The 27,218-nt window shown below is 41.2% G+C and overlaps 1 protein-coding gene and 1 long non-coding RNA gene across 2 annotated transcripts in view; one reads left to right on the plus strand and one right to left on the minus strand.

The window, feature by feature from the left end:
• Positions 1-26,917, minus strand: part of CHIC2 (cysteine rich hydrophobic domain 2) — a 42,671-nt gene extending 15,754 nt beyond the window's left edge. The window contains exons 1-3 of the mRNA XM_020792521.3: positions 21,109-26,917; positions 2,906-2,960; positions 2,408-2,563 (exon numbers count right to left, since the gene is read on the minus strand). Coding sequence (XP_020648180.1) covers positions 2,408-2,563; positions 2,906-2,960; positions 21,109-21,227 — 330 coding nt within the window. The 5' untranslated portion in view covers positions 21,228-26,917. The remainder of the gene's footprint in view (positions 1-2,407; positions 2,564-2,905; positions 2,961-21,108) is intronic.
• LOC140707517 (uncharacterized) lies at positions 6,712-20,400 on the plus strand. Its single transcript, XR_012087627.2, has 3 exons — positions 6,712-6,822; positions 17,380-17,428; positions 18,204-20,400. It is a non-coding gene; the product is annotated as an uncharacterized LOC140707517 (long non-coding RNA).
• Positions 26,918-27,218: the final 301 nt, after the last annotated feature.

Raw genomic sequence — 27,218 nt, forward strand, 5'->3', positions numbered from 1 at the left:
ATACTTTTTTTTAAAAAAGCTAAGCAAGCGTAAAGAAATACTGAAGTAGAACACACAACTCAAATGTTGTTTAATTGAATGTGTAGGGACTAAATTAAAAAAATTTACATTCAACATTGAAGTTATTTTTCAAATTGCTATAAATATTTGCATTCAGCAAACAAAGACTTGTTATGAAAATCCTCTTTCATTTACTATACAGAATTGAATTTTGAAATGCAGCACAACCCAATCTCAGGCTCAATGTGGGCATAAATTACACAAACTGCAAATACCTGCAAGCGCATCAGGACAGCACAGACCTCACAGCACTGTCAAAAGACTTAATATCCACATAGACGACTTATGTCACTGGAAGTCAATTCAGTTCAAGGAAAATATCTTCAGAACAACTTCAAATGTTAAACAGTTCACCACACATGCTAGTGCTGTAAACCTGCCTCACATGCAGTTCTTTAAACATATAACACATAAATACATTTTACAATCTATATGCAACTTTTTTTCCGATATGAGAAATAATTGTGTAGAAAACACATGATGAGAAAAAACCCTCATTCTAATGCTTTAAATTATAAGGTGGGGGAATTCTGTTCCTGTAAGTTAGTTTCTGTGACACAGCATTTAATGTTTGATTAAGAGAGTTGGACAACTACAACAGGATATGAAGGAATGATCTAGGTTTAAGATACAGCTCATTGATACCAATTTAAGACTTATGTCCATTATGCATTTTTCTTTAAGCGAGGCTTGCAATGAAGTATTAAATGGAGCCCAAAACTACACTTTTGGAGGAGACTTTTCATTGAAAATTAAGGGCCAGAACTAGGTGCTGGATTCAAATATGAGGAAATGTTGTATGAAGCCTAAGTGTCATGTTTCATCATGAGGAAAATGTATGAAACACGAACTTAAGGTCAAAATTTTATAGAAGGCACAAGTCTGACAAATGGTAGCTAGTTATACATTAAAGGGTTTTCCACACAAGTGATAATGAGAATTGTACCTTTGCAACTAAGATAAATAATTAAACAAGCCTCTGGTGGACATTACAGGACAATCTTATTGTGCTAAACAATCTTGCCTCTGAAACTCAAGAAGAGCTGATTTGTAAGTAAAGTCCAGCACATCTGTAATTCTCATATGTATAGTGAGGCATAGCTTAAATCAAACAAGCTTTGAACCTTTTTAATAATTCAAACAGAGTTAATTTGTACTTTCTGTGCTTCACCTGAGTGGCATGCGGTATGTGTGTATATCTATTTTGCACTGGGGGAGATTCTTAGTAAAGGTATGGTAACGTAGCAGCCACAAGGGCTTCCAAAGAATGTTCTTCTTTTTTTAAAAAAATATAAAGGCAGAAGTCTCCTCCCCAGGCTAGGAAGCACACCTCAGCTCCTGACATGCACTTTTGAAACTGAAAATGTCTTCAGTAATGCTCCTACATGATCACATAGTACTATTTTTAAGAAAGGGGGGGGGGAAGATAGTTGCTTCTGTCAGCCACAGTTCTTAGCATTTTGGCAAAGCTTTAGCCTTTAAATATATGCTTTAAAATAAAGAAGAAAAATGGTTTAAAAGCTCTCAAATCACCCCATATCACCCTAAGTTTAAATTTGTATTAATTCAAAATCTTGCTACAAAGAACACTGTTGATAATTTGGTAAGTAAATAATGAATCAGCACTGTAACATTTACACAGAGCATTAGTATAAAATTTATGAAACTTTTAATATTACTTCAAGAACTGAATTTTCTACAGAGATATGTTACCCTTTTATGTACTCTCAATAAGTAAACCAAATAAGTAAACCTTCCAGATGAATTCATAATTGACAATATATAGATACATTAATTTAAACTGAATACTAAAATATACCAGGAAAGAATGCATAAGGAAGCACAGTGAATCCCATTAGAAACATGTATTTAAAATAAATACTAGTATACACCAGTGTTTGAAAACATTACCTTAAGCATTGCAATTTTATGAAGTATATTTATATACTTTTACACAGTATGAAACATATTATAGACACTAATAACCTGAGCAATATTGACTTTACACAACTGAAAAAGAGGCCTTTAGTTTTTGTTGTTCCCTCAGAAAGAACTTCAGGACTCAAAACACATAAGCTACTATACATTAAAAAATAACTTTGTGGCACCTTTGGGATGCCCTTTTGAGGAATCTTTATATACAGATTTCACTCTATCTCTTCCTCCACAGCTGGCAATTTCCTCATTGGAAATATAAATACAATGCCAGTATTGTATTTTAAAAAAGTATTACCGGCATTCATAAGTTTTTGAAAGCTGCTTTTCAAAACAGAGCAATATACAGAAGAAACTAGTAGTGAATCTGAAAGATCGTATAGCATAAGATGTTAAGTATAGTCTTACTTACTCTTTTACTGAGGCATATCACTGGCCACATACTACAACCTAAAGTACAGCAGCAGCAAAGGCAGCCACAAAGAAGCCATCGGACATTAACTGGAAGGTTCTTCTTAAGACAGCTATTCACTCTGCTAATGCTGGCTTTAAATTCCTCAGGTGCAACCTGTAAAAAGCAACCATAAGGTTCAGTCACACATCAACTTCCATGCTGATTTGAATTAATATTTTTGCTGTTATGTGCTGTCAAGTTGCTTTCAACTTATGGCAACCCTAATACAGAATTTGAATTATCTGAGACATTCAAGAAGTGGCTTACCATTACCACTCTTGACCCGAGTTTCCATGGCCAAATGAGGATATGAGCGCAGGTCTCCTGAGTCCTAGTGCAACACTCTATCCACTGCATCACAGAAGCTCTCAACAATGCCGCTCCGAAAACACGAAGCTAACTGAATTATAATCTTTGTCATTGCTTCTAATCAAATTTTCCCACATAGGTACTTACTTTTCCTGTTAACGATGAAGGAAACTCTGCTTCAAATTTGTTGCTCAGCCCAAACCTATGAATACAAAATTAATATATTTTTCATGTCCAAGGCTGTAAAAAATAAACACATCAAAGTAGAAAACAGTATTTGCCAGAGATCTATACTGTTCTGTACAAGAAAGTGTCCACAATATCAGAATGAAAATGTTTGCCCCTTTTTACACTGTACATGCTTACTTAAGAAAGTTCTGTTACAACTGATGAATGCATAATACATATGTGAAGTATCCTAGTTGAAACGTCCTTAAGTGTCTGCTTGAAAAATACATAGCAAATTGACAACAGTTTTTGCTAAGGCCTGAACAGTTAATGCTGGCATCCAGTGCCAATGAAAAAAAGGAAAAAATCCTTCCTTCCCTGTCCTGCTGCCACCCTACATGGTGCCAAGAAGCTTGCTGCAGAGGATTTCCTGGCCGCCAGAGCATGTTTCTGTTGCACTGGGAAAAATCACATTCAGAGTAGCAGAAACAGTGGGATCCAGCAAAAGTACATAAGTGAACTCCAGCCTATGTTTCAAAGCTGTCTATATTTGTTCGGGTTATACAAAGAATGGAAAGAGTCATTTTTAAAACTTCAGAATTATTAACAGAATTTATTATTAACATTCAAATCTCGAGAGATAAAAACAATCCATGGTATTAATGCTTTAATAACTGTGAAGCCTACATACTCTTCTTACTTCATCTGTTAAATTTCTGATGTTTCCTCACTTTTAGGCCCCTGTACAATCTGTCATCATCTACAAACAAAACTGCAGGGATATCTTCATTGATTCTGTCACTTGGGGAGAACTAAGTACAATAGAAGCATTCAACAAACAGTTTTTTCTCTTGCAGGTTCTACCAATACCCACTTCATTGCCAAAGCTCCTTGATTCATACACAGGTATCTTCAGGATTTTGGGGGAGGGTGAGCTAACAACCAAAAATGTGAGATGGCATACTCACACAAAGAGTATGTTCCACAACTTGCTGCCCATCTTTGTTTTTCTAGGGAATTGTCTCTTCAGTCAAAAGCACCAGCAGCACTCCCTAGTTGCACTAGCTTCCAATCAGTTTTCAGTCCAATTCAAATACTGTTTAAAGCCCTGAAAGCTGAAGAGCTACTATATGCACAGGAATGCCTCTATCCATATGTTTCTCCCTACTTTACCTGAAGAATACAATCATTCTCTCTAACTTCAAACTCAAATGATGAGGTGTTAAGAGAACTGGAGACAAAACAGGGTCAATGATGATTCCACAGAGATGCAGAAGTACGTAATATTAAAAAAAATCACTAAAGGGGAGCAACCCTCATAACACAAAAATACCTAACAAAGACTAAGCATGCTTGGTTGGAAAATAAAACCAGATGTAGAGTGTACTGGCCTGCTTAGATTCCTTTTAACTTACAGTATCTTGGAGAAAGCCATAACTGACGCACATGGAACAAGAGACCTCTTCCAGGGCCTAGGTAAATACTACATCAATCTGCTGGAAATTTCACTTGTATCAATTGAAGAAATCCACTCAGTGGCCAGTTGTTGATGGTAGCACCAAATCTTTGAATATCTTCACCAAGAACTTTTTAGAAAATTCTGCTTCCATTTATCAGGAAGAACTAAGTACAACTGAAATATCCAGCAGATTGTTTTTTCTGTTGCTCAGTCCACCTATACTCACTTCACTGCTGAAGCCCTTGATATATACACAGGTATCTTTTCAGGATTTAGGTTAGGAGGTGAGCTAAAAGCCAAAAAGTATGAGATGGAATCTCACTTTGGTTAGCAGTCACATGTTAATATAACTAATACACAGGCCTGGTTTAGGTGATTGAGCCCCTTTCCTGGCAGTTTGTGTTACTAACTCCATATTTTTAGTAGTTATATAAATAAAGCCAACTTTATTTATATTGCATAATGATAAGAGATTTCACTGTAACCATCTCAACAAAAATAAAGGCAAACAATTCATTTCAGTATAAATAAACTACTCTCAGACAAGGTATGAAAGATGGCAAACACATCTGTTATACAGAGTGGAGGTGAGACTGGACAAAGTAAAACTGGACAAAGATGCTCACATACAGAAGCAGAACTCCTTTAAGTAGTGAAAGATATAAGTTCCTGTCACCTCTGTATCTTCCAAACTGGAAAGTCAACATGGCAGTAATTTGCTAATCTGATTACTAGGGCACATAACTGTAAGGGAATCCCCTCACTAGATACTATCAACTTCTAAATACCAATGCCTGTTTAATCTTTGGTCACTTGGTTCTAAAAAAGGGAAAACAAGTGAGACCACATATTTTATTATTCTGTAAAGGATCCACCAGCCATCTTTAGAGATGTGAACATTTGTGAGAAAAAAAGGAAACATTCAAGGAAAACACTCCCCATACATTTTTAGAATTTGTATAATACATATATGCATGTTTGTGTGGAAAAAAAAAGAGCCTCGTGGTGCAGTGGTTAAAACGCTGTACTGCAGCTAAAACTGTGCTCACGACCTGGGGTTCAAATCCCAGGTAGCCGGCTCAAGGTTGACTCAGCCTTCTATCCTTCCGAGGTCGGTAAAATGAGTACCCAGCTTGCTGGGGGGGCAATGTGTAGCCTGTATAATTAAATTGTAAACCGCCCGGAGAGTGCTTGTAGCGCTATGGGGCGGTATATAAGTCCAAAAATAAATAAATAAAATAAAATTAGAGTGTCTAAGCAAAGAAGTAATATATTAGAATTAACAACTTACTGAATTTCATTACTTTTTTGAACCAAACTCAGAAAAATGATTGTTTGAAAAGAAATATTTTGACATACTCGCTCCAGCAGGCACATGTCAATCAACATTTCTTCTCCCTCACATATTTCCCTTTAAAAACTAGACTGATAGTATGTACATATTGTAGATAAAATTATATGGCCAAGGGTCAGGTATCTAGACTACCCAGACAACTCTAGGACTGTTAAGAATTTATGATAGTGGTTCCCAGTCTCAGGTAACCCAGATGTTCTTCGACTGCAACTCTGAGAAATCCCAGCCAGCACAGCTAGCTGTGCAGGTTTCTGGGAGTTACAGTCCAAGAAGACCAGGGTTAGCCTAGGTTGGGAACCACAGCTCTACGTCATTCCTTTGCTCCAAAATCCTTAGTGGAGCTGAGCTCATTAAACAATTTCCATTTTGAATGTTAACAACCCCAATATTTAACATTTAAAGTCTACTAATTACTTCTCAGATCTAATGTTCAAGCTCTGAAATAAATATACTTGAATGTGTTTTAGATAATGAAATAGTTTTTTTTAATGTTGAACAAGATATTTAAGACATATTGCTACTCATTTTTTTATACACAGAATTTGATACTGGAGAGGTACTTTCAAATGCTGCAGAATAAAGAATACATTCAGGTATGATGTAGGAATGCAATCTGGAATTCTGCCAGGCATATTTTTCCTGGAATGCAGGGCCAAAACCCTTTTTACAATAGCCTGCTACCCCTCTTGCTTCTTGTGTACTACGCATTTCTCCATATTCTGCAGCAGATTAAAGGAGCTGCCCTGTATTTGCAAATAACTCACATAAATTAAAAACACAGTGGTGTGCAGAAGGGCACAGAAGTTTGTAATAAACTAGGCAATCCTTTCATTTTTATATACCCATAAAGGCACAAAAACCCCCACGTAATCAGAATTAACAAATCACTAATTCAGAAAATGAAACAAAATTTCATGAAGCAAAATTAGTATTAAATGAGTCTTTTCTCTTTTTTAAAAAAGTGTGTGCAGGGTCTGCCTGATGTTGTACAACACATAATAATCTTTGTTGATGGCTTCTTCTGTTTTCAGATTTACCGTTCTACTGCTTCTTATCTGGGAGAACATGGAAACTATACAGAAAGTAAGTCAACAGTTTTTATCATGTGTGCATCCACGGGTAATATAAAGATAGAGGACAGCAATGGATGTGCCATGAAGAATTGTATTATCTCTAAAAAACATATGATGAATTCACAGACTGTATCAATCCTTTAAAAACTACTGTACAATAAAAAGAGATAAAAGACGGTTGGTTACTGTATACGTATTAAAGTTTGTCCCCTCTAAGTTCTATCAAAATGCAATACCCTGCAATCAAATACAAGTTTTTAATTAGGCTTATGAAGAGACTTTCTAAAGAATAAGCCATGGAACTGCAGTAGAAGTTCTGGAAGTAATCATGTCATCCTTAACCATAAGTGACTCTGCAAGGTCAAGCGGCTGCATTCGGTATCTTAAGCTCTTGGGGCATGTGTTATTCTCTCATCTTGACCTCCCTCTTTCTAGTAGTCAAGAAAGTCTGACCTTTTGCTCCCAAGAACACAATTAACTGTGGAAAAGAGATTATACTATAAAAAAGAATCATAATGAACCATGATGGCCTGATAATTAGCCACTAATAACTCTCATGCAGAGAATAAGAACACATGAGTTAAGATAAGAACTCCACAAAGTGTTAAAGTATGCACAAGATTTCAAGAATTGGTCCTATCAGATCTATTTTCCATCTCCTGATCAACAAAATAGGTGGCTTAAATGTATTAGAGACAGAACACAATTTCATACTGGAATACCTGAGGCTCAACTAATATTTTCTTATGTAGCTATGAAGACAATTGGGCCTTATCCTCCCACTGACTGTAATATCAAAAATTTCCTGAGCATGCAAGACTGCTGAAGCCTAATATATACCAATTATTACAAGAACTTTAAAAATAGTATGATAAATTCAGGCCATTAAATCTTCGCCATGACCATGGCAAAATTCAATGAATAAAAACAATTGCATAAAATAAAATTAAAAAGCAGTATACTATATGTATTCCTTTTATATTGCAATTTGTCTCAAATGGAAATTGAAATGTAACACAAACAAAATTTACAATTCCCTTCCGAATTCATAAATATCCATCAAACACAATGAAATATGGTCAGCTTTTATTTATTTTTTAACAGAAAAAAAGAGAAAACAATGGAAAGAAAAAAAATTAACTCCTTTATATTATAAAGACATAATAGCAAATTGTATCATGCAAATGATATAGCAAATTTGTACATTTATGATATAGAATGGATAGAAATGTATTTACATCTTATGGTAAATATTGCTTTGCTTAATAATCTTAACTTTGTATTGGGAATTTTCTGGGCACTCTGCATCATTTTAGAGAACACCTAACTCTTTAATGTGTAGGTTGGTCATGCAGTTGTCTTATTTTATATGTCTTACTCAGCATTCCCAGCACTTTTTCGTACTAGCTCCCTTCTTCATGTTCTGCAAACAGGCATTCATGAAAACTTGGACATCCAACCATGGAGTATGCCATACTACCCTTCAGAAAGATACTCTAGCCACTCTACTCCATGTTCACATAAATGCCTTCCTGTTCTCTCTCTTATCCTCATCGCAGTCATGATGGTTGGATCCCATATACAAAGACCCCACTAACACAGAGTGAGAAACAGACCAGCAGGTGCACACACGGACTACAGCTGCTAAAAATGGCATACGGTGCTTTGGAAAAATATTCTTCCTGTTGCATTCTGTGGTTAGGTCTCCAAGCCTATCCATGCACATGCCTCTTGATCTCTTTTGCTGTCTTTGTGAGAGTGACAAGACTGCTGCTACCCAAAGGACACCCAACATGTTGGGGTGACAGAGAAAAAAGAGAAAGGAATATGTAGTAAAAGAGAGATAGAAAGATAAAACTACAGTGGAGTCTCGACTTACGGTCGGCTCCACTTACGTACTTTTCGACCTACGGACTTCTCTGGCTGCAAAATTTAACTTTGACTTGCGGCCAGAGAATTGACCTACGGACCAGAAGGGGGAGACGGGGAAAGTGCCAAATTTGAATTTGGCGCTTTCCCCGCCTCCCCCTTCCAGTCTGTAGGCCGTAGATCGTGCCTCCGGATGCCTTGCAGGGCTTCTCCGCCGCCATGGGAGGCATCTCAGAGGTCCCCCCCGCACTGCTGATAGTGCTTCGGAACCACTATCAGCGGCAGCGGGGACCTCCGAGATGCCTCCCATGGCGGCGAAGCCCTGCAAGGCATCCGGAGGTCACCTGCCGCCACAGCGACTGCTGGGGGCCGAGCTGCACCGGGCAATCCCAGCCATGCTTGGACTCCCAGGAGTACGAGCATGGCTGGGATTGCCCGGCGTGGCTCCCAGCAGTGGCGGCGGACCTCCTGATGCCTTCCAGCTTAGCTCCCAGCAGCGGCGGCAGCAGGGTGAGGGGCCTGCGGATGCCTTCCATTGTTTCTCCACCTGGAAGGCATCAGGGGACCCCCGCCATCGCTGCTTCTGGGAGCCTTCCGAGGTCTTAAAGGGCTTTTCCCCCGATATTGGAGGAAGCCCTTTGGGAGCTCTGAAGGAAAACAGGCAGGGAGAAAGGGCTGGAAATTTGAATTTCCCACCCTTTCTCCCTGCCTTTTTGCCTTCGGAGCTCTCAAGGGCCTTCCTCCAATGTCAGGCAGAAAGCTCCGAAGGCAAAAAGGCAGGGAGAAAGGGCAGGAAATTTGAATTTCCAGCCCCTTCGCCCTGCCTGTTTGCCTTTGGAGGTCTCAAAGGGCTTTCCCCTGACACTGGAGGATGCCCTTAGAGACCTCCAAAGGCTCCCAGCAGCAGCAGCGGCAGCAGGGTGGGTGGGCCTTCGGATGCCTTCCATTGCTTCTCCGCCTGGAAGGCATCAGGAGGTCCCCCGCCGCCACTGCCGCCACCGGGAGCTGAGTTGCGCCGGGCAATCCCAGCCATGCTTGGACTCCCAGGAGTCCAAGCATGGCCGGGATTGCCCGGTGTGGCGCAGCTCCCAGCGACGGCAGCACGGAAACCTCCAGAGGCCTTCCCCGCCACCATGGGAGGCCTCTTGGATGTCCCCCCCGCCGCCGCCGATAATGCCTCTGAAGCTCTATCGGTGGGGTGCCTCTGAGAGTCCTCTGGCAATGGCGCCAAAGCCCTCAGAGTCTTCTGGCAGCGGCGATGGCGGTGGGGGGAGACCCCTTGAAGACTTCAAAAAGGTAAGGTAATTTTAATATATATATATTTTTGTGTATGTGGGGGGGTGTTTCTTGGGCGGGTTACGGATTAATGTGTTTTCAATGCATTCCTATGGCGAATGCATTTTCAACTTGAGGACTTCTTGACCTACGGACCCCGTTCCAATACGGATTAATTCCACAGGTCGAGACCTCACTGTAACTGCATCTGGAGGCATGAGACATATTTACAGATGATTAGCTTGGTATGGAAAGAAAAAAGAAGAAAAAGAAAATGCACTGTGCAAATATAAATTTATTTGCTTAAAATATTTATACCCTGCCTTTCTCCTGAAAAGGACCCAAGCTGGCTTACAGTATTAAAAATAAAGTGTGGACTAATGGTGATCTCAAGTTCATGCTCCTTAGCAGGAAATAAGTTTGCCACTCCAGCCTTTATGGCATATGCCCTACATACTCAAGCAAGTGGCCTTGCCTAATGCCTTAATGGATAGGTAAAGGTTCCCCTTGATATTTAGTCCAGTCGTGTCCAACTCTAGGGGGTGGTGCTCATCCCCGTTTCCAAGCTGTAGAGCCAGCAACAATTTCTGTGGTCATGTGACCAGTGCAACTAGACACAGAATGCCGTTACCTTCCCACCGTGGTGGTACCTATTTATCTATTCACATTTTGACATGCTTTCAAACTGCTAGGTTGGCAGGACCTGGGGGAAGCGATGGGAGCTCACTCCGTCACATGGATTTAATCTTACGACTGCTGGTCTTCCAACCTTGCAGCACAGAAGCTCCTATGGTTTAACCCACAGTGCCACCACATCCTTACTGAATTGCAAATACAGTGGTGCCTCACTTAACGAGTGCACCGTTTAACAACGAATCCGCATAGTGATGAGGTTTTTGCGATCGCAAAAGCAATCACATAATGATGTTTTAAAAACAGCTGATCAGCAGCTCGAAAATGGCCACAGGGTAAACAAAATGGCCGCCCACAGTGTTTTTGCACCCTTTCCTCACTTACCGGGCAGCAAAAATGGCAGCCAAATGGAGGATTTCAGCATAGCGGTGAGTTTTTCCCCCATAGGAATGCATTAAACGTGTTTTAATGCGTTCCTATGGGTTTTTTCCCCTGCATAGCGTCGAATCCGGATAGCGACATTTTTTTCGGAACGGATTATCATCGCTATGCAGGGCACCACTGTAACTGCATTATGTTTGCCTCTCTTTCATTATGAAGATACAGTCGTGTAGCATGAAAAATGCATCTATCCATCCATCCATCCATCCACCCATCCACCCACTCTACCCAAAGGTCTCTGGGCAGCTTACAACAATTAAAATACATTTAAAAAGGTAATTAAAATACAATTGAAATATATACTATAAAAATTGTTATCAGGACCCACAGTTGATATTATTTCAGTCTTGTTGCTGAGTGTAGGCCTAATTGTAACTTTCACTCCATTCCTCCCTGCTAAACAAACTCACTCCACTGCAGTTCTCAGAGACATGCACCTACTTTTCTCCAGTATCACAGGCAGGGGTGCTTTGTTTACCAGGGACAAACTGAGGGAAAGCTACAATTAGACTTATGCTAAGCAACTGAATTTTGGCTAATATGTTTGGATGTTTTACTTGTTATAGCAACATTCTAGCATTTTCTTTGGCTAATGTCTAATTTACAATATAGGAAATCTGGCTTAAATCCATCCATCTTGGTAATTAGTAAAACAAGTCAAGACAGATGATAAATGAGTTTTCAATCCAAATTGGGTAATTCCCAATGATTTCAATAGCACCTAAATACAGCTAATACCCTGAATCCAACCCAGTGTTTTGCAAATGTGAATCACATATTCTAATATACGAGTTAACTTTACTGTCAATGAAGTCCTCCCTTCTGTACACAAACTTTCCTCTGTGTCTTTCAAGTAATATTGGAAAGAATATTCCCAAAAGAAAATCTAACAATGTTTGCACATTACCACATGAATCTCGCAAACACTATATGGTAAGAACAAAGAATTCAGTCTTGCAAGTATACTATATTTTTCTGTCTATAAGACACTACTTTTTCCTAAAATCATTACACTCAAAATTGAGGAGTGTCTTTTACACAGAAGTAAACTGAGATAGCTGAGGAGAGAACAAAACGGCACATACCTTGCCTCTGCAAACAGATTTCCTTCAGCCACGAGGCTTAGTTTCCTACAGTCAGGAGACTTAGCTTCCTCCAATCACAAGCCTTATGGAACTAATGTCAGCTGATCCTGAACAAACCAAATGGAACACACCTCCTTGGAGGTGGAGCCTGTAGGCTCAAAATTCAACAGAGACTCAAAATGTCCAACGTTCTGAGCCCAGAGGCTGAATCCTCCAAGCCAAGTTTTCTTAATTTGGGAGTTAGAAAATTGGGGGGGGGGGGGGCATCTTATAAATGGGGTGTATTATAAACAGAAAAATATGGTATTCAATAACTGTACAGCTCACACTCAATGACAATTCTCATAAATTAACCAGCCCCACAAGTTTCCATGGCTGAAGAGAGATTTGAACCCAGGTCTCCCTGAGTTCTAGTCCATTTCTCCATCTGGTCTGCAACTCAGGGTACAACACTGTACCATAAGGTACTCTGTTTAAGATATGTACATTTACATAAGGAGAATGCTATTAGGAAATGTACCAATACAAAACAATATCATCAAATGAAGCAGACGCGCAAAAAACCATGTTATGTGTCGTAAAAAAACATGTTATGTGACTTATGCAACCCAATAAATGGGTAATCTCCCAAATGTCCTGTCCTCAACAGCCCTGCTCAGCTACTGCAAACTTAAGCCTGTCATTTCCTTTACGGCAGTGGTCCCCAACCTTTCTGTCACCGCGGACCGGTTGGGGGAGGACAGGGTCCATGTGCGGGGAAGGCAGGGCACCCCCCTGAGCTCACATGCATGTGTGCAGGGGCATGGGCACTCGTGTGGGTGCGCATGCACTTGCATGCATGTGTGAAGGGGCAGGGGAGCTCACACAGGCTCACACATGCGCAAAGGGGCGGGGGTGCTCACACACTGGGGCGCGTGTGTAAAGGGACTGTGCAGGGGGTGTGTGGAGGGGTGGGAGGTCTGTCTTTGCGGCCTAGGCCACAGACTGGCACAGGGCCGTGGCCCAGGGGTTGGGGACCCCTGCTTTAGGGAGTCAATCCATCTCATATTTGTTCTTCCTCTGGAAATAGTGGTGATAATTTTCTTTTGGTCTTCAGTGGCACATCCTTACACTTGATATTTTCTATTTCCTTCATTGTCAGAAACAAAACTAAGCGAAGCAAGTTTCCTATCAGTCTTCTGTTAGTATAAAGGCCATTAAATATAAGATGGGTCCACTTTTTTACCCATACCTATCAGAATCGAAATCTCCCAACCTGTGTGCGCGCGCATGTGTCTATATGTATGAAACTCCCTCCCAGAGGAAGCCAGGCTAGCCCCATCTTTGCTGTCCTTCCACAAGCAGGAAAAGACCTTTCTTTTCCTTTAGTGACTGGCTGTCTGAGAGGGGTGTTCTAAATGGATTGTTATCTCTGTTGCTTTTAAATACATGTTTTTAGTATTGATTTTATTTACCATTTTAAATATAATGAAAGTTGAATTCTTTTTCAATATTTGCATAATTACTGTTTTTAGCTTTTAAATTTTTAATTATGTAAGCAGTCTTGGGTCCTTTTAAGGAGAAATGTAAGGTAAAATATTTTAAATAAATAAAATAATAAATATATATATACACACCCTTTCAACAACATTTCAATTTAAAATAAAACTTAGGACAGGAATAGCAAGTGACAGGCTTCAGAAAAACTGAAGCCCTAACCATGTTTCCTATGATCTGAAGGTGCAAGTTGACATATCTACCAAGAACAAATAAGGAGAAGACACTGTTAGTTCATTGGACAAAAGCTTCTATAGAAGATTAATAACCCACAGAACCCTTTGACTCAAAACCAGCTCTGGTTAATAAGGCTCTCCTATTCTTTTCCCTATAGCCAGCATTATTTTAGATAGTCTTCACAGTTCTTTTGGCCCAAAGAAGCCTCAAACTGCCATGCTACAGACTAGGATGATGGCGTTTCAGGGGAGGAATGATGATCACAACAAAAGCACAAAATTATGCTTTAAAATTGTACTGAGTAGGTTCTGGGTAACTTTGGCTGGTATTTATTTAAGAGCTTCTTGATAATTGTGTGAGCACTGCACAGATGAAAGCCTTTTATCTAGCATGAGATGGGAAGACTTTCTCACTGCCTGGGCTAAGTTTGATCACATGCATGTCAATAACAAATTTCTTATGCATAGACCTCCTCAAATTCATGCTCACCTGTGTGTGCATGGAAGAAACAAAATGAGAAATCAATACACAGGTATACCTGACTATACCTGGTTGCTCTAACTATAACAATTTCTGATGATGTCACAGTAGCAATGATATACAACAATATGTAACTATAGGTGTAAGAATAGTCCACACGTGACTTACAAGGACGCAGATAAAGATGATCCAGAAGGTGTCTGACTCAAGCAGTTTTGGAGCCTCAGACTTTATATTTGAATAGGCACAGGCTCATTCTTTGGAAAAGTAAATTTGTAACATATCCTGAAGTTCACCCAAGTCTTGGTATATGTGACACGACTGTATACAAACTCACTTGTATAGAAACTCAGTGCAAGAAAAAGAACCAACATTACTGCTATTATAATGCTAAGTCAAACTCCCAATCTCTGGCTTCACTATACCTAATTCAATGTGCTACAACTATAAGAAATGTTTGTTAGTTTGTTTACTGTTATTTGTAAGTTGCCTTTCTCCCAATGAGGGGACTATAACACAAGATAATTGACAGGCAGCTAGCCTCTAATTGAAAACTATGAAATTACCACTTAAAATAAACATTCTATTCAAACTAATTCATAACCACTAGCCAGTCAATCCTTTTAAAGAATACACCCATTATACTATTCAGTATTTATGCACTCAAGCAGCTCCAACTTCAGAAGTTGTTACAGCAATCTGATAAAGTGTTAGTTATGCCTGACTAGACTATATGATTAGCACCTCATCAGATGCTGAAGGCATTCGAGTAGCTTGGAATTCCATGCATATAAAACTGAACAGACTAGTAGTCTATGTTGACCAATCTCTGGACAATCTTTTCAGAGAATATGGCCAGTACCCTGTTCCATATTTACATATATGCAAAACTCCAACTCCAGAAGCTGCTGCAAATATCTGAGAGGTGTTGGTCACACATGACCATGCACAGGAATAGTATCCCACTAAATTATTCCAACAGCTTCTCCAATTGGAGTTCCATGCACATAAATATTGAACAAGATACTGGCCTATGCAGGTCAGTCTTAAGTAGCAGTGCCAGCAGAGTCTTGTGAATCCGGGAAACTTCTGTTCTTTTCTCACTATGGATACAAACCAACCATGTATACTTCTAGGTAAATCATGTTCAGCCTAAATCTCATATATCAAATATGAATCACAGCAACATGCTCTCTTATTATGAAGGCAAACCAAACATGAGACAGGAAAATATTTCCCAAAATAAGATGGCACCAATGGCAACAGGATTGAAGAAATTGTTTTAACTGAATTTTCTTTATCTTCCTAACTGTAGCAAGTGTCTCTTTAGAAACTACCTAGTTGACAAATGAAACCTAAATGCCACACAAACATGCTAACATTTGCGTATATCAAGTAAAAACCATTTATCCTTTGAACGGGCAAACGGAGTGAAAGCTGTTTATGAAATTGCAGTAATAAAGGAGAACCTTACTTTTGAGATGAAAAAAGGCACAGCAGATCATTAAATGTTAATTACTACATACCTTTTTCTAAATCAAGGAAAAGGCAATACAATGTAGCTCAGCAAGATAATCCACTGATATTACCTGGGAGGACTCACTGCTTTATTCCTTATAACTAAATTCTGCAGTGTTTTCTAAGTATCTAGGGTTCTACTAACCAAACCAAAAGACTTCCCCTGCTACAAGAAGTCATTCAGAGAGCTGGTCTAATTTTATCATTATGCTAGTCATGTTCAAGTCTCTCCCACACTTTCAAATTATTCCAGAGAGGTTATGCAGGCTATAACAGTGACCAAAGTCTCCGAAGGACTGATAATTAATCCTTGTAACACAAAAACAGTCTGACCTTGAAGATACTACATTTCCATTTGGGAGAGCTCCTTGATCTAGCCTTACTATTGGATGACCAGATCAAAATTAGTGGTACATATTTTACTACAAGACTACACTAGTGTAAATGCATGTTAAAGGAGGCTGCAGACTTCAACTAGTGCAAAATAGATCAGCAAAAGTTCTGACAAAGTGACTGGTCAGAAATATTTACTGTTCCAGCTGCACTAGCTAGTGATCCATCTCTGGGCTCAGTTTAAAGTGCTGATCATGATAACATTTAAAATCCTAATGTTTTAGGACCAGGCTACCTAAAAGATTGCCTCCTTCTGTTCAATCTTGCTGCTTGCCCTTTGAAATCTATAGTGGGCAGATTATGTGGTGCATCCTCTTTCTATATTGCACTTATCTGATGGAGAGATACATCGGTGCCTGTTCTATAGCACTACAGCTGTAGAATTCTTTGCCACTGTAGATTCACCTAACACTCTCCGAGTTATCACTTTTTTTACCTCATTAAGCTAAATTTTTTATTCTAGCAGGCATTCTATCTGACTAATTACTCATGTTTGCATTTGTGAACTGCTCTTGTCTGTCATTCTGTCTTCTTCTTGTTTCCCTTTCCCCAGCTGGATTTATTGTGTTTTTGTTTCATTGACTGATTTTATAGTTGATTATTAGCTGCAATTGAGCATCTCTTTTAAAAAAATCGAACAATTTCTCATAAACAAATGCAAATTTAAGTATTGTTGATGTTGTAAAGAAGCACTTTTCTACCAAGTAATTTCCAAGTTCTAAGTACCTGGACTTTGTCTTGTAAAATGTTTCTGCATTACAAATAGGACCAAGTCTAAAACCATTATTTTTGCAGTTCCCCAATCACACACCTAAAGGTGCTTTGTTATATACAGTAATAAGCATATAGGTAGCATAATCAAAGTCATGGAGTCAGTGTAGAGAATCTATTTAGCTACCTATTATTAGATGAATAGGTTAGGACTCAACTAAAAGTAAGCATTAACAACTTACATTCAGCTACAGAACTTCTGGTCATGTATAAAAACATTTGTTTACCTAAATCTCAAGCACTCTACATCCTGTTAAGTCAGAGCTGTGTGGTTTAATACTCTACATTCTTATATTAGTCATAATGAATCTCATTAGCTTATTTTCTTTATTGACACAGATGCCATGTTGGTACAGAATCTCATTAGCTTATTTTCTTTATTGACACAGATGCCATGTTGGTGCAGACTGATTACATCAAAAAGCAGAGCATGCTCAGGTAAATTCAGAGACAACAAATAGCCATTGCGAGGTTTAGCACCAGAGCAACTTTTCCCAACCTTGTGCCTCCCAGATGTGTAAGACTGTAAATTCCAACATGTTTAGCCGGTACTAGCCATTCTAGCTGGGGATGATAAAACAAATGATCTAGCGCATCTGGAAGGCTCAAGGTTGCAGAAGGGTCTTCTGGGCAAGAATTAGATTTTTTCACAGACATTCTAGTACTGACCCATTACTGTGAAAGTCTAGGCTAAAACAGGACACAAAAATTGAGAAAATTGTCCTGAGTACATAGAATTATTTACAGCAGACTACTCCAAAAATAACTTATCTGATCCATTAGAGAACTCCAAGGAATGAGAGAAGTAAAAGATATGAGTAAAACACACAAGATTACTGTTAGCTGTCATGAAGGCACCACAATTTTTGATCCAATCTTTTATATCTTCTTTGCATCTCAATATAAATATGGGAAACAAGGATAGAAAAGCTTAGACGAAGCTTGCCGGATTATGTTTGCCTTTCAACTGTTAGATGCTGAGATCACACTGCTGATTACATTGTTCATAATTTGCAGTTTTCCATATCATTTTATCTGATGATTATCCTGGCAATCCTGTGGCAGTAATCTCAGGATTTCAACTGGTATGAAAATTCAATTCTCCCAAAACCCTATGGTTTATTAATATAGGATATTACTCCTGTGTTCCCGATTCAAAACTTGAGGAAATCATCTGACATTGCACTGAATATCATTCCTGTGTTGGCAGCAGAAAAAGGATGCCAAGCTTTACACAGTAAAGACCAACAAGAATGCTGACAACACCAACATCAGCTGTCAAGATGATCTACAGGATCCTCTCTAGTGCCCATTATCATTAGCAGACACCAAGAAAAACTAAATTTCCGGCTACTTTTTATCAGTTAACTACAACTAAATCAAACATAAAGCATTTGTCCTGACTTTTTCAATAAGTTCTCTAGGCATTTATTGCTTGGGACATAAAACAATCTTAATTCTCTTTGTAGGTACTTTTGTCTCTTTTGCACCACTCTGTTTGCAGCTCTTCCTTCCCTCAACTTCTTTCTCCTTCCATCACTCCTCTCTCTCCTCATCTCCCAACTCACTTGTGTGTGCTTAATTGTTCAAAGATACTTATTCTTGAAGTAAAGCTAAAGTCCCAATCCACCCTTTTACTTAGATGGAAGCTCCATTGACCTCAATGTTTAACTTCTTAAAGTACAGTACAGTGGTGCCTCGCATTACGACGTTAATTCGTTCCAGCGAAATAGCTGTAGAACGAAAACGTAATGCGAAAATAAAAAGCCCATTGAAATGCATTGAAACCCCTGCATTCCAATGGGCTGGAAACTCACCGTCCAGTGAAGATCCTCCATAGGGCGGCCATTTTCGGTGCCTGTGCAGCGAGGAATCCATCCCAGAAAACAGTGGGGAGCCATTTTATTTACCCAGCGGCCATTTTGAAACAGCCGATCAGCTGGAGGAAGTCGTTTTGCGAAGAATCGGTTCCCGAAGCAGGGAACCATTCATCGCAAAAGATCGTCGTAATGCGTCGTAATGCAGGACAATTGTAAAGCGAGGCACCACTATACTGGCAAGAAGTTCAGGCAACTGTTAAGGAACACCTCAATAAGCATGGGCAGCTTGAATTTCTGAAAAAAATCTTATGTAAAACAGACATCTTTAAGATTCTGAGTCTTCCAAACAAAAGCACAGATCAACTTCAAATAAAAGAAAACATGTAGCAGGAATCACTTCCTTTTCAAGAAGCAGTGGTAGGTGTTTGAAAAAGAATTTTGCCACAAACCACAAAGCATAGTACAGTGGTGCCTCGCTTAACAGGCGCTCCGTTTAGCGATGAAATCGCTTAGCAATGACTTTTTCGGAGTGCTTTTGTGCTTCGTTTAGCGATGGTCTCTATGGGCAATTTTCGCTTAGCGATGGTTGGGACCATGCTTCGCATAGCGATTAAATTTTGGGTACCCTGTTTTGCTTAACGATGGTTTAAACAGCCTCATGTTTGCTGTTTTTTAAATGTTTTTCTTTTATTTATAAAGTTACAGTTTACTGTTTAAAATGTTTGAAATCATAAAGTGCACTTAATACACCCTTTGTTAACCAAATTCGACTTTGTTCTGACTCTTTTTTAATTTGTTGTTGTATTTTCCCCCCATTGAGATGCAATGAATAGGTTTCAATGCATTTCAATTGGGGAACCGTGTTTCGCTTAGCGATGTTTCCTATGGCGATTTTCGCTTAAGAACGGCAATTCGTTCCTATTGGAACGGATTATCCAGTTTTCAATGCGTTTCAATGGGAAGCCGCGTTTCACTTAGCAATGAAATCACTTAGCAGCGATTTTTTCAGAACGAATTAACTTCGCTAAGCGAGGCACCACTGTAGTAAAGTCAGATTGTGGGGAAGTTTTTAAAATTGAAATTAGAACTTTGAAAGTACTTCAACTGTTACCAAATTTGGAACATCCTGCCTATTCCCAGTATGCCAATTACAGTCCCAATTAAAAAAAAAACCTGTTCAAAAGTTATAACTGTTTGTTTGGTCTGTCCATTCCTATCAGTAATGTTTATGGAATGCTGTTTTAACTGGTCACACAATAACAGAAGTGCACTCCTGTCCAACTTTAATAAGCTATAGCAAAAAAAGAGGCATTTGGCAAATGGCATGGTAATCCTTAGGCCAGGGAGATAGGCAGAGAAGCCTAAACAAGTGTAATTACAATTACTCTCTCAGAGGTGAGGCCAAAGATAGTTTCCAAATGCAAGATAAACTTTTATTAGCTTGCTGTAAGTTCAGCATCCAAATATAGTTTTAAAATCAGTGCTCCTTCAAATCTGAATGCACTGTGGCCATCCAAAAATCACAGTTCTATCACCTCAGTCTCTCATTTCTACTGTAAATTGAATCAGTCCCTGCCGATCTCACAAAAACAACACAAAGACAAACCAAACAAAGGGAAAATCTGCTTTTAAAACACTGTTGGTTTTGAGTGCTGAAGGCCAGTACAATTTAAAGAAAACAGTATTTTATCCCAAAGGTAATTTCTGGGGGGTGCAATTAACCACACTGTAAAAACTACATATTAGGGATATAACTACGTGACGTATTATAAGGCCGTTAAAAAGTGGACGACACAGTCCCTATTCCAAATCCTGTCTGAGCGAGGTTGCGTTTTATAATCCTAGCCCATCTTTTCACACCTTCAGCCCTCGGTTTGCAATGTGGGGAATAACACTGGGGATAGACAGGAAAATATCACCGATCTGCTCTACAGGGATATCGTAAAGGCTACACAAATAAGACAAGCTGTCCTGATCGCTGAAGAGTGCCGCAGACATCTGAAATGTTAAATGTTCCCCAAAAGGAAGCAATTACGCGCACTGTTTACGGTTCTGGGAGGCAGGAAAGGGCCCCAGGAATCCACATCCGACCCCAGAAAGGCGCGCTTTCCCGCCCTGGGAGAGGTGACGGGCCGGAGCCCAGCCAGCTTGAGTCGGGACCGGACCCACCACCTGGGACCAGGCCTTCTCGTTTATTCCCCCCCCCCCCTTTCGCCGCCTGGCTTCCTCCTTCTCGTCTTCCCTCCATCCCGGGGACTTCCTCCGCCTCGCCTTCCCATCCTTGCCGTTCGCCCTTACACAGTGACATGGCCGGAGCCGCGCACCACGACCGGGTCCGGCGAGTGCTTCAGCAGCTGCTCCTCCAAGGCCCGCTCCTCGTCTTCCTCTTCCTCGTAGATCTCGTCGAAGTCCGCCATGGCCAGGCCGAGCCGCGAGGAGCCTGCCGGCGGAGCCGCGGAAGGGAGAGGATGGGGGAGACGGGAGTGGGGGGAAGAGAACTGAAGCGAAGGCGAGGGGCACGACCAGCCAGGCGAGCACGGCCGCCTCCCGTACCGACCCTCGAAGCCCTCCCCGCCGAAAAAGTCGCCGCAGCCTTTTCCCTCAGAGCCGCCGGGAAGAAGAGCCCGTCATGATCCCGCCGAGAGGGACGGACAGGAACCGCCACAATAACAACATCCGCTCCGCGGCGGCCCAGCAGCCACTGACGGAGGAGCCCGTCGGCTCAAGGCCCCGCCCTCTCCGCCGCGGCCCAACGCCCGGGAGTCTCGCGGCACCACCACGAGCCCCGCGCGTGTGTGCGCGCGCCCCCGTGGAGAGGGAGGCTGCAGAACGAGAGAGCGCGCGCGGTATTCGCAGCTACTGTAGTTCCTCCTCCTCCTCCTGAAGAGCGTGAGTTCGTCGACGGCGGTGTGCGGCCAAACGCCAAAGCAGGAAAGGTGATGGGCCTGCTGGATGTGGATCCTGAGAGCGGAAGCGTTTCTCAAGCCTGAGCTTACTGTACTTCCGCCCTGTTTATTTTGTCTGCCTTGTTTCTGTGGTCCGGGCTTCCTGCTACCAACCAAGTTTCAGGAGGGACTCTGTGAAGTTATACTGTATTCAAGTGGGCATCTTCCGTTAGCATCTCTGCTTCGCAGATGGAGTCTAGTTGTGTTGATTCTAACAGGAATCAAAACAGCAACAGTGTGCTCTTCTACAGATCCAAAAACAAACCAAATACAATTCAATTGTGGCTGATTTTTAACTTGAGAGTCGCTGTCTCATTGTAGTCCTAATCAGTGTTGCATTCTGTTGAGATGGAAGGGCAGTTCTGTACCTGTTTACTGAAATGCAAACCCTGTTGGATTCGCTGAGACTTACCCCCTGATAGGTGTGCATAGGCAGACATCAGTATCTAGTGCTTTGGCTGCTGTCTTCATGCGTTCACACTGATGTAGAGGCAATCCTTTCAGGACTAGGCAGAGCTTTGACCATTGTTCCTTTCTCCTTCCTGTACCCCATGCTTCTGCACACCTTTCCCTCACTTCTGTTTCATCCACCGCAGGGACCACATTTTTGAGAGCCTACCGAATATTAAACAGAGTAGTTGTAAATATGGTTGCTGTGGGTTTTTCGGGCTCTTTGGCCGTGTTCTGAAGGTTGTTCTTCCTAACGTTTCGCCAGTCTCTGTGGCTGGCATGACAGCATTCTGACTCCTGTCCTCTGAAGATGCCGGCCACAGAGACTGGTGAAACCTTAGGAAGAACAACCTTCAGAACACGGCCAAAGAGCCAAAAAAACCCACAGCAACCATCAGATTCTGGCCATGAAAGCCTTCGAGAATACAGTTGTAAATATATTTATTTAGATCCCAATTAGAGAAGTATGTTTTTTCTGCTTTGTTGCATCCAACTTTTTAAAGGTGGGGGGTTACTTATTAGTTGAGTTATCTCAGGGCTTATGCTGCATGTGGCCTTTCTCAAACACTTTACAGCTTGTCTGCAGAAGATTCTTCTTACTGACCTCTGCAACAGCTGCTAACTTTGTTCAGGAGAAGCACACAGGACATCCAAACATTCTGTAAAATTTATTTGGGCTTCTTTGCCGAACAAGAAGAAATAGGAGCATCAGCCTTTTCCTTTACAGTCTCTTATTCCCAAGTGAACATGCATAGAATTCAGCTACAGCTTAGATACCTATGATCCTTATTCTCATTAGGGAGCAAGTTAGTGGGACTCACTAATAAAGAAACACACAGTATAGGACTGCTGAGCATCACTCTTATAGATAATTCCTGAGAGAAAAAATGGGATGCAATATACAATGAACATCCATTTAACACTACCTTGCTGCAGTCAAGTGAGTGCATGGGATATAGATATGGGAAACTATGCAGATGAGCTGGTGTGGATTTCCTCGAAGTTTTTATTGCAACCTCTTGGTAGTGCCTGAGAGACAAGCTCCATTTTTGTTTGGGAAATTAGGTTTCTCTTCAGCATGTGGAAAACATCAATGTAATCTCTTATCCCTTCATTTTGTACTTTCACTGTGATCTTGTCTCAGTGTTCATCTGAAAGGACACACTGCTTGCGACTTTCAGATCAAAGTTCAAGACAATCCTGTGATCCTGCTGTATCCTGTGGCCTAGCAGCCAGGACAAGTGTTGTCATAAGAGCACAATCAAACAGCCAGTTCCATTAGGAGAAAAGATTGAATTACAATATTTAAAGATGTACAGTATTGGCAACTCTCTTGGAATTCAGCTGCCCGTTCTGTGCCACTCACTACTGATGTCCCCCAGTCAATGAAATAACAACATGATGACATCGCTTCACCTAGTTTGTGTGTGGACACCACAAAGCAGAAGTACCCTCAGGTTAATCTCTAGCACCTGGCTGTATCAGAGTCTCCTAAGAATCTAGAACAGCTCAGATATCATATCCTGCCAGGATGATATTTGTAAGGGTGCTAACAAGTTTCCAGATTTAATAATAGTAAAGCTCCTTGTAATATGCATTTGTGTGTCTGTAGGGAAGAAAATTAAAAATTTCCAGAGGGAAGGGAGTAATGAGATGCGTCCTGCTAACTGTGCCCCATTTGGATGGTATCACATCAGAACAGTTAATGTACCACAACACCCAATTGGCTGTTCTTGCAATAATAGGATTATTCCCAATACTTGTTGAAGGAATTCTGTCCTACAGCTGAGCTGCATTGACATTTGGCCTAACTTTCATACTCTTTCCTCTGGCTGATTCACTTCCTGTACCAACAGCTGCCTCCTCTTCATTCTTCCATAAGTCTTCAGTGGGTATCAATACAGTACCAAGTTTATACAGTAGTTGCATTCTGCCAGTCCACTGAAAAGGAGATCCTTTTGTTCTTTGGCTTTGCAGCTCCTTGTCCTCCATGACTCTTTTGCAGCTAACATTTATTATTCCTTTCCGTTGAGGTCTGCATGAGCAGCCCTTCCACAACACTTGTGGCCCAAGAAATACTAGTGATTGTATCTTTGCTCCTAGCCATCTGCAGTAAGCACTTAGTACTGTAGCTTCATGATCTCCCATTCCCAACTCCTGCATGTTTACACACTTATGACTGCCACTTGGGTCAGTGGTTTGTTCATTTGTTTGTTTATTTAATAGTTCTTCCTTGTCCCAAGACTGGGACCCACTTTTGTGTAAGTCTGCATGGGTGTGAGACGTGAGGCGAGGGGGTAGAACCCCTCGCCGGAGTGTCATCCTCCCTTAGAAAAGAACAGGAGGCGCAAACAGACCCGCTTGCACCACCCGTCAAGACGGTACAATGGGGAGTGGGCACCCGTGAGCTAGAATGGGGGTTGTCCAAAATGACAGTAGCCACTCAAACTGAGAGGGAAATGGCAGGAAAGGAAGAAAGGGGCAGAACCACCATGGAGGCAGGAATAGGAGATATAAAAGGGGTGAGAGATGAGATACCCGGGGGTTGGGAGATGATATGGGTGGAAGATCCCTGGGCTGGGAAGTGGGAAAAGGTCCGGGTCCCCAGGGAAGAAGCCGATTATAGGAGAAAAAAAGGTATTCCCCCTTGCCCCTCGTATTGGGGAGAGTACGAAGCACAGGAGCAGCGTAGGAGATTGCAAGAGGAGAAGGAGGCGGTGGAGAGAGAAGAGAGGGAGAAACAGGCATGGCGACTGGAGGAAGCCCGGCAGAGAGGGTTCCTGTCAGACCATGGGCTCCCTTACGAGGAGAAGATGACCCCTTCGATCCCGAGGGGAGAGATGAGGAGACCATACCGTTCTTAGACACAGGGACGGACACTTTGGATTTGGACATTAGTAACCCCTTTACCAAACGATCCTGGAATGATTTGAAATACAACCCGTTTATGAGAGATGTTTGGACGCCCTCAGGGGACCCGTTGGTCACGAGAGACAATGTTAGATTGGAGTTAGAAACTAATGATTTGATGTTTGAAGTTCCAATAAAACCCAGTTTTGATTTTGCAACTCGAGAGCCTCCCATGTGTATGTCAAAATCGGAGGAGACCCCATTTGAACCCTCACAATGGGATTGGGGCGTCAGTACTTATTCATGTCTTGTGTGGAGTTTCCTTTGGCTTTACTGTTGTCTCTAGATAGATACCCTACACTTAGGGCATGTCCAGACTGGCATTTTCCTACACTAAGCAATGGGTTCTATATTCATGATATTGCTATTTCCTCTATTACCTGGAAAACAGTACACTGTTTTGCTTATAGTAATCACAGTTAATCTTTTTATGTAATTTTCCAGTTCCTTTTATTTAACCTGACATTGAGTTTTAATTGGAGGAGGGGAAAGGCAGTCTGTGGCATGCCATTTTGTACCAGTGTTGCATGGTGTGATCTGACATAACTTCTGACGGGTGTGTAGTTTATTACATCTCCACTGTCACGAGGTGTGGGAATGTCTAGCTACTCTTGCCTCCCGGTAGCATTATCTCCTGAATATAAATAAGAATTCACATTATTATTAGTTTGGTGGAGGGAGAAATGTGATAAAATTAACACTAGGCAGCAAATAATAAATCGTTGTAAGGTTGAACTCTTTGCTCTTGCAGATCTAGTTCTGTCGCTGTTATTACAGAGTGGCACACACTGGAATATCCTGAAATGAAAGATCTAGGGCATGTGGATTTGCAAAATAAACACGATGAACTGTGAAAAAGCATTGCATGGAATGTGAAATGAGGTGCTTTAAGTCACTCTCAGCAAGACCTTAGTTCACTTGGCTCTGTATGACTCCATCCCCTGCTTAGCTCTGAGTATAGTGTTCAGATTTCCTTTATGCAAGGGCTATCCTTAAGTAATGTGAGTCTGCCACCTTGGGCAGCAGATTTTGAATGAGGCAAAAAAGCAGGAAATGGTAAATTATTTAAGTGTTTGCTGTTGTATTTCTACTGCCAAGGACAGGATTGACAATTTCCTTCCAAATTAACTTGGCTGGCCTTGGGTGTTATGCCCCTTGGCTTGAGTGAGTGAGGGGCTCATCCTTGCTCATGCTTAAGTGGTGCAGTGTTTTGCCTGGCTCTTGAACTGGGCCCCAAAGGTCAGGGTTCATTGTGGCAACAGTATGAGGGAGAGGAAAATGCAAGCCCAAACATCTGGAGAAGGGGATTGGTATAAAAGGATGATTAGTCCCTCTTGTGTCACAGGGTCGGAGCTTCAGGTGTGTGGTAATCAAGGAAGTAGCCATGTTCTTCTGCTGCAGCATCCTCTAGCATAGGTTGTTTGGGAGCTGCATGGGCAACCCCTGTGTATTTTCACTTGGGAAGGCCTGTGCTCACACTGACCCCTTCAAGACTGTCTGAACTGGACCAAGAGGGCTTTCCCATCACTCTTTCCAGCTGCTTCTTCAAACTGAGTTGGTGATTTTGACATTTATACTCTTTTTCACGGACTGCACAGCTTAACTGTGATCCTGTTCACCTGGAAGTGGTAGGCTGTTCAGGGAGGTACCTCTCTTGTTATCTGAGCAGACACCCTGTGAAGAACGTTGTGGTAGCTGTGAGTGACAAATGGCTGGCCTGCTCTTTCTTAAAGCAGGAGTCCGGCAAAATGTGGCCAATGGGCCAGGTTCAGTCTCCCAACTCCATTTTTGGAATGCCAGGGGGTCCTCTTGTGTCAAGAAAATTCTCATCACTTGAATCATATTTTTTGCACTGAGTGGATGCAGGGTCCTCACCCCTGCAATACAAAAAGCAAAAGTGGACTTGCAGTTGCTTCTCATTTTGATTTTTTGTAGGAAATGCAGACATCCTAATTATATTACGGGTGGGGGGACTGTAACCAGAGATGAGAAAACTGAACTTTTTTGTTTTACTACAAATCTTAAAGTGCCTCCACCATCTCTGTCTACAGCTGCCACAGCTGGTTAATTCTGGTCTCCTGGCCATTGGTCCATTGTAAGTTT

Source organism: Pogona vitticeps, chromosome 5 (genome assembly GCF_051106095.1).
Source record: "Pogona vitticeps strain Pit_001003342236 chromosome 5, PviZW2.1, whole genome shotgun sequence".
NCBI classification, from domain to species: Eukaryota; Metazoa; Chordata; class Lepidosauria; order Squamata; family Agamidae; genus Pogona; species Pogona vitticeps.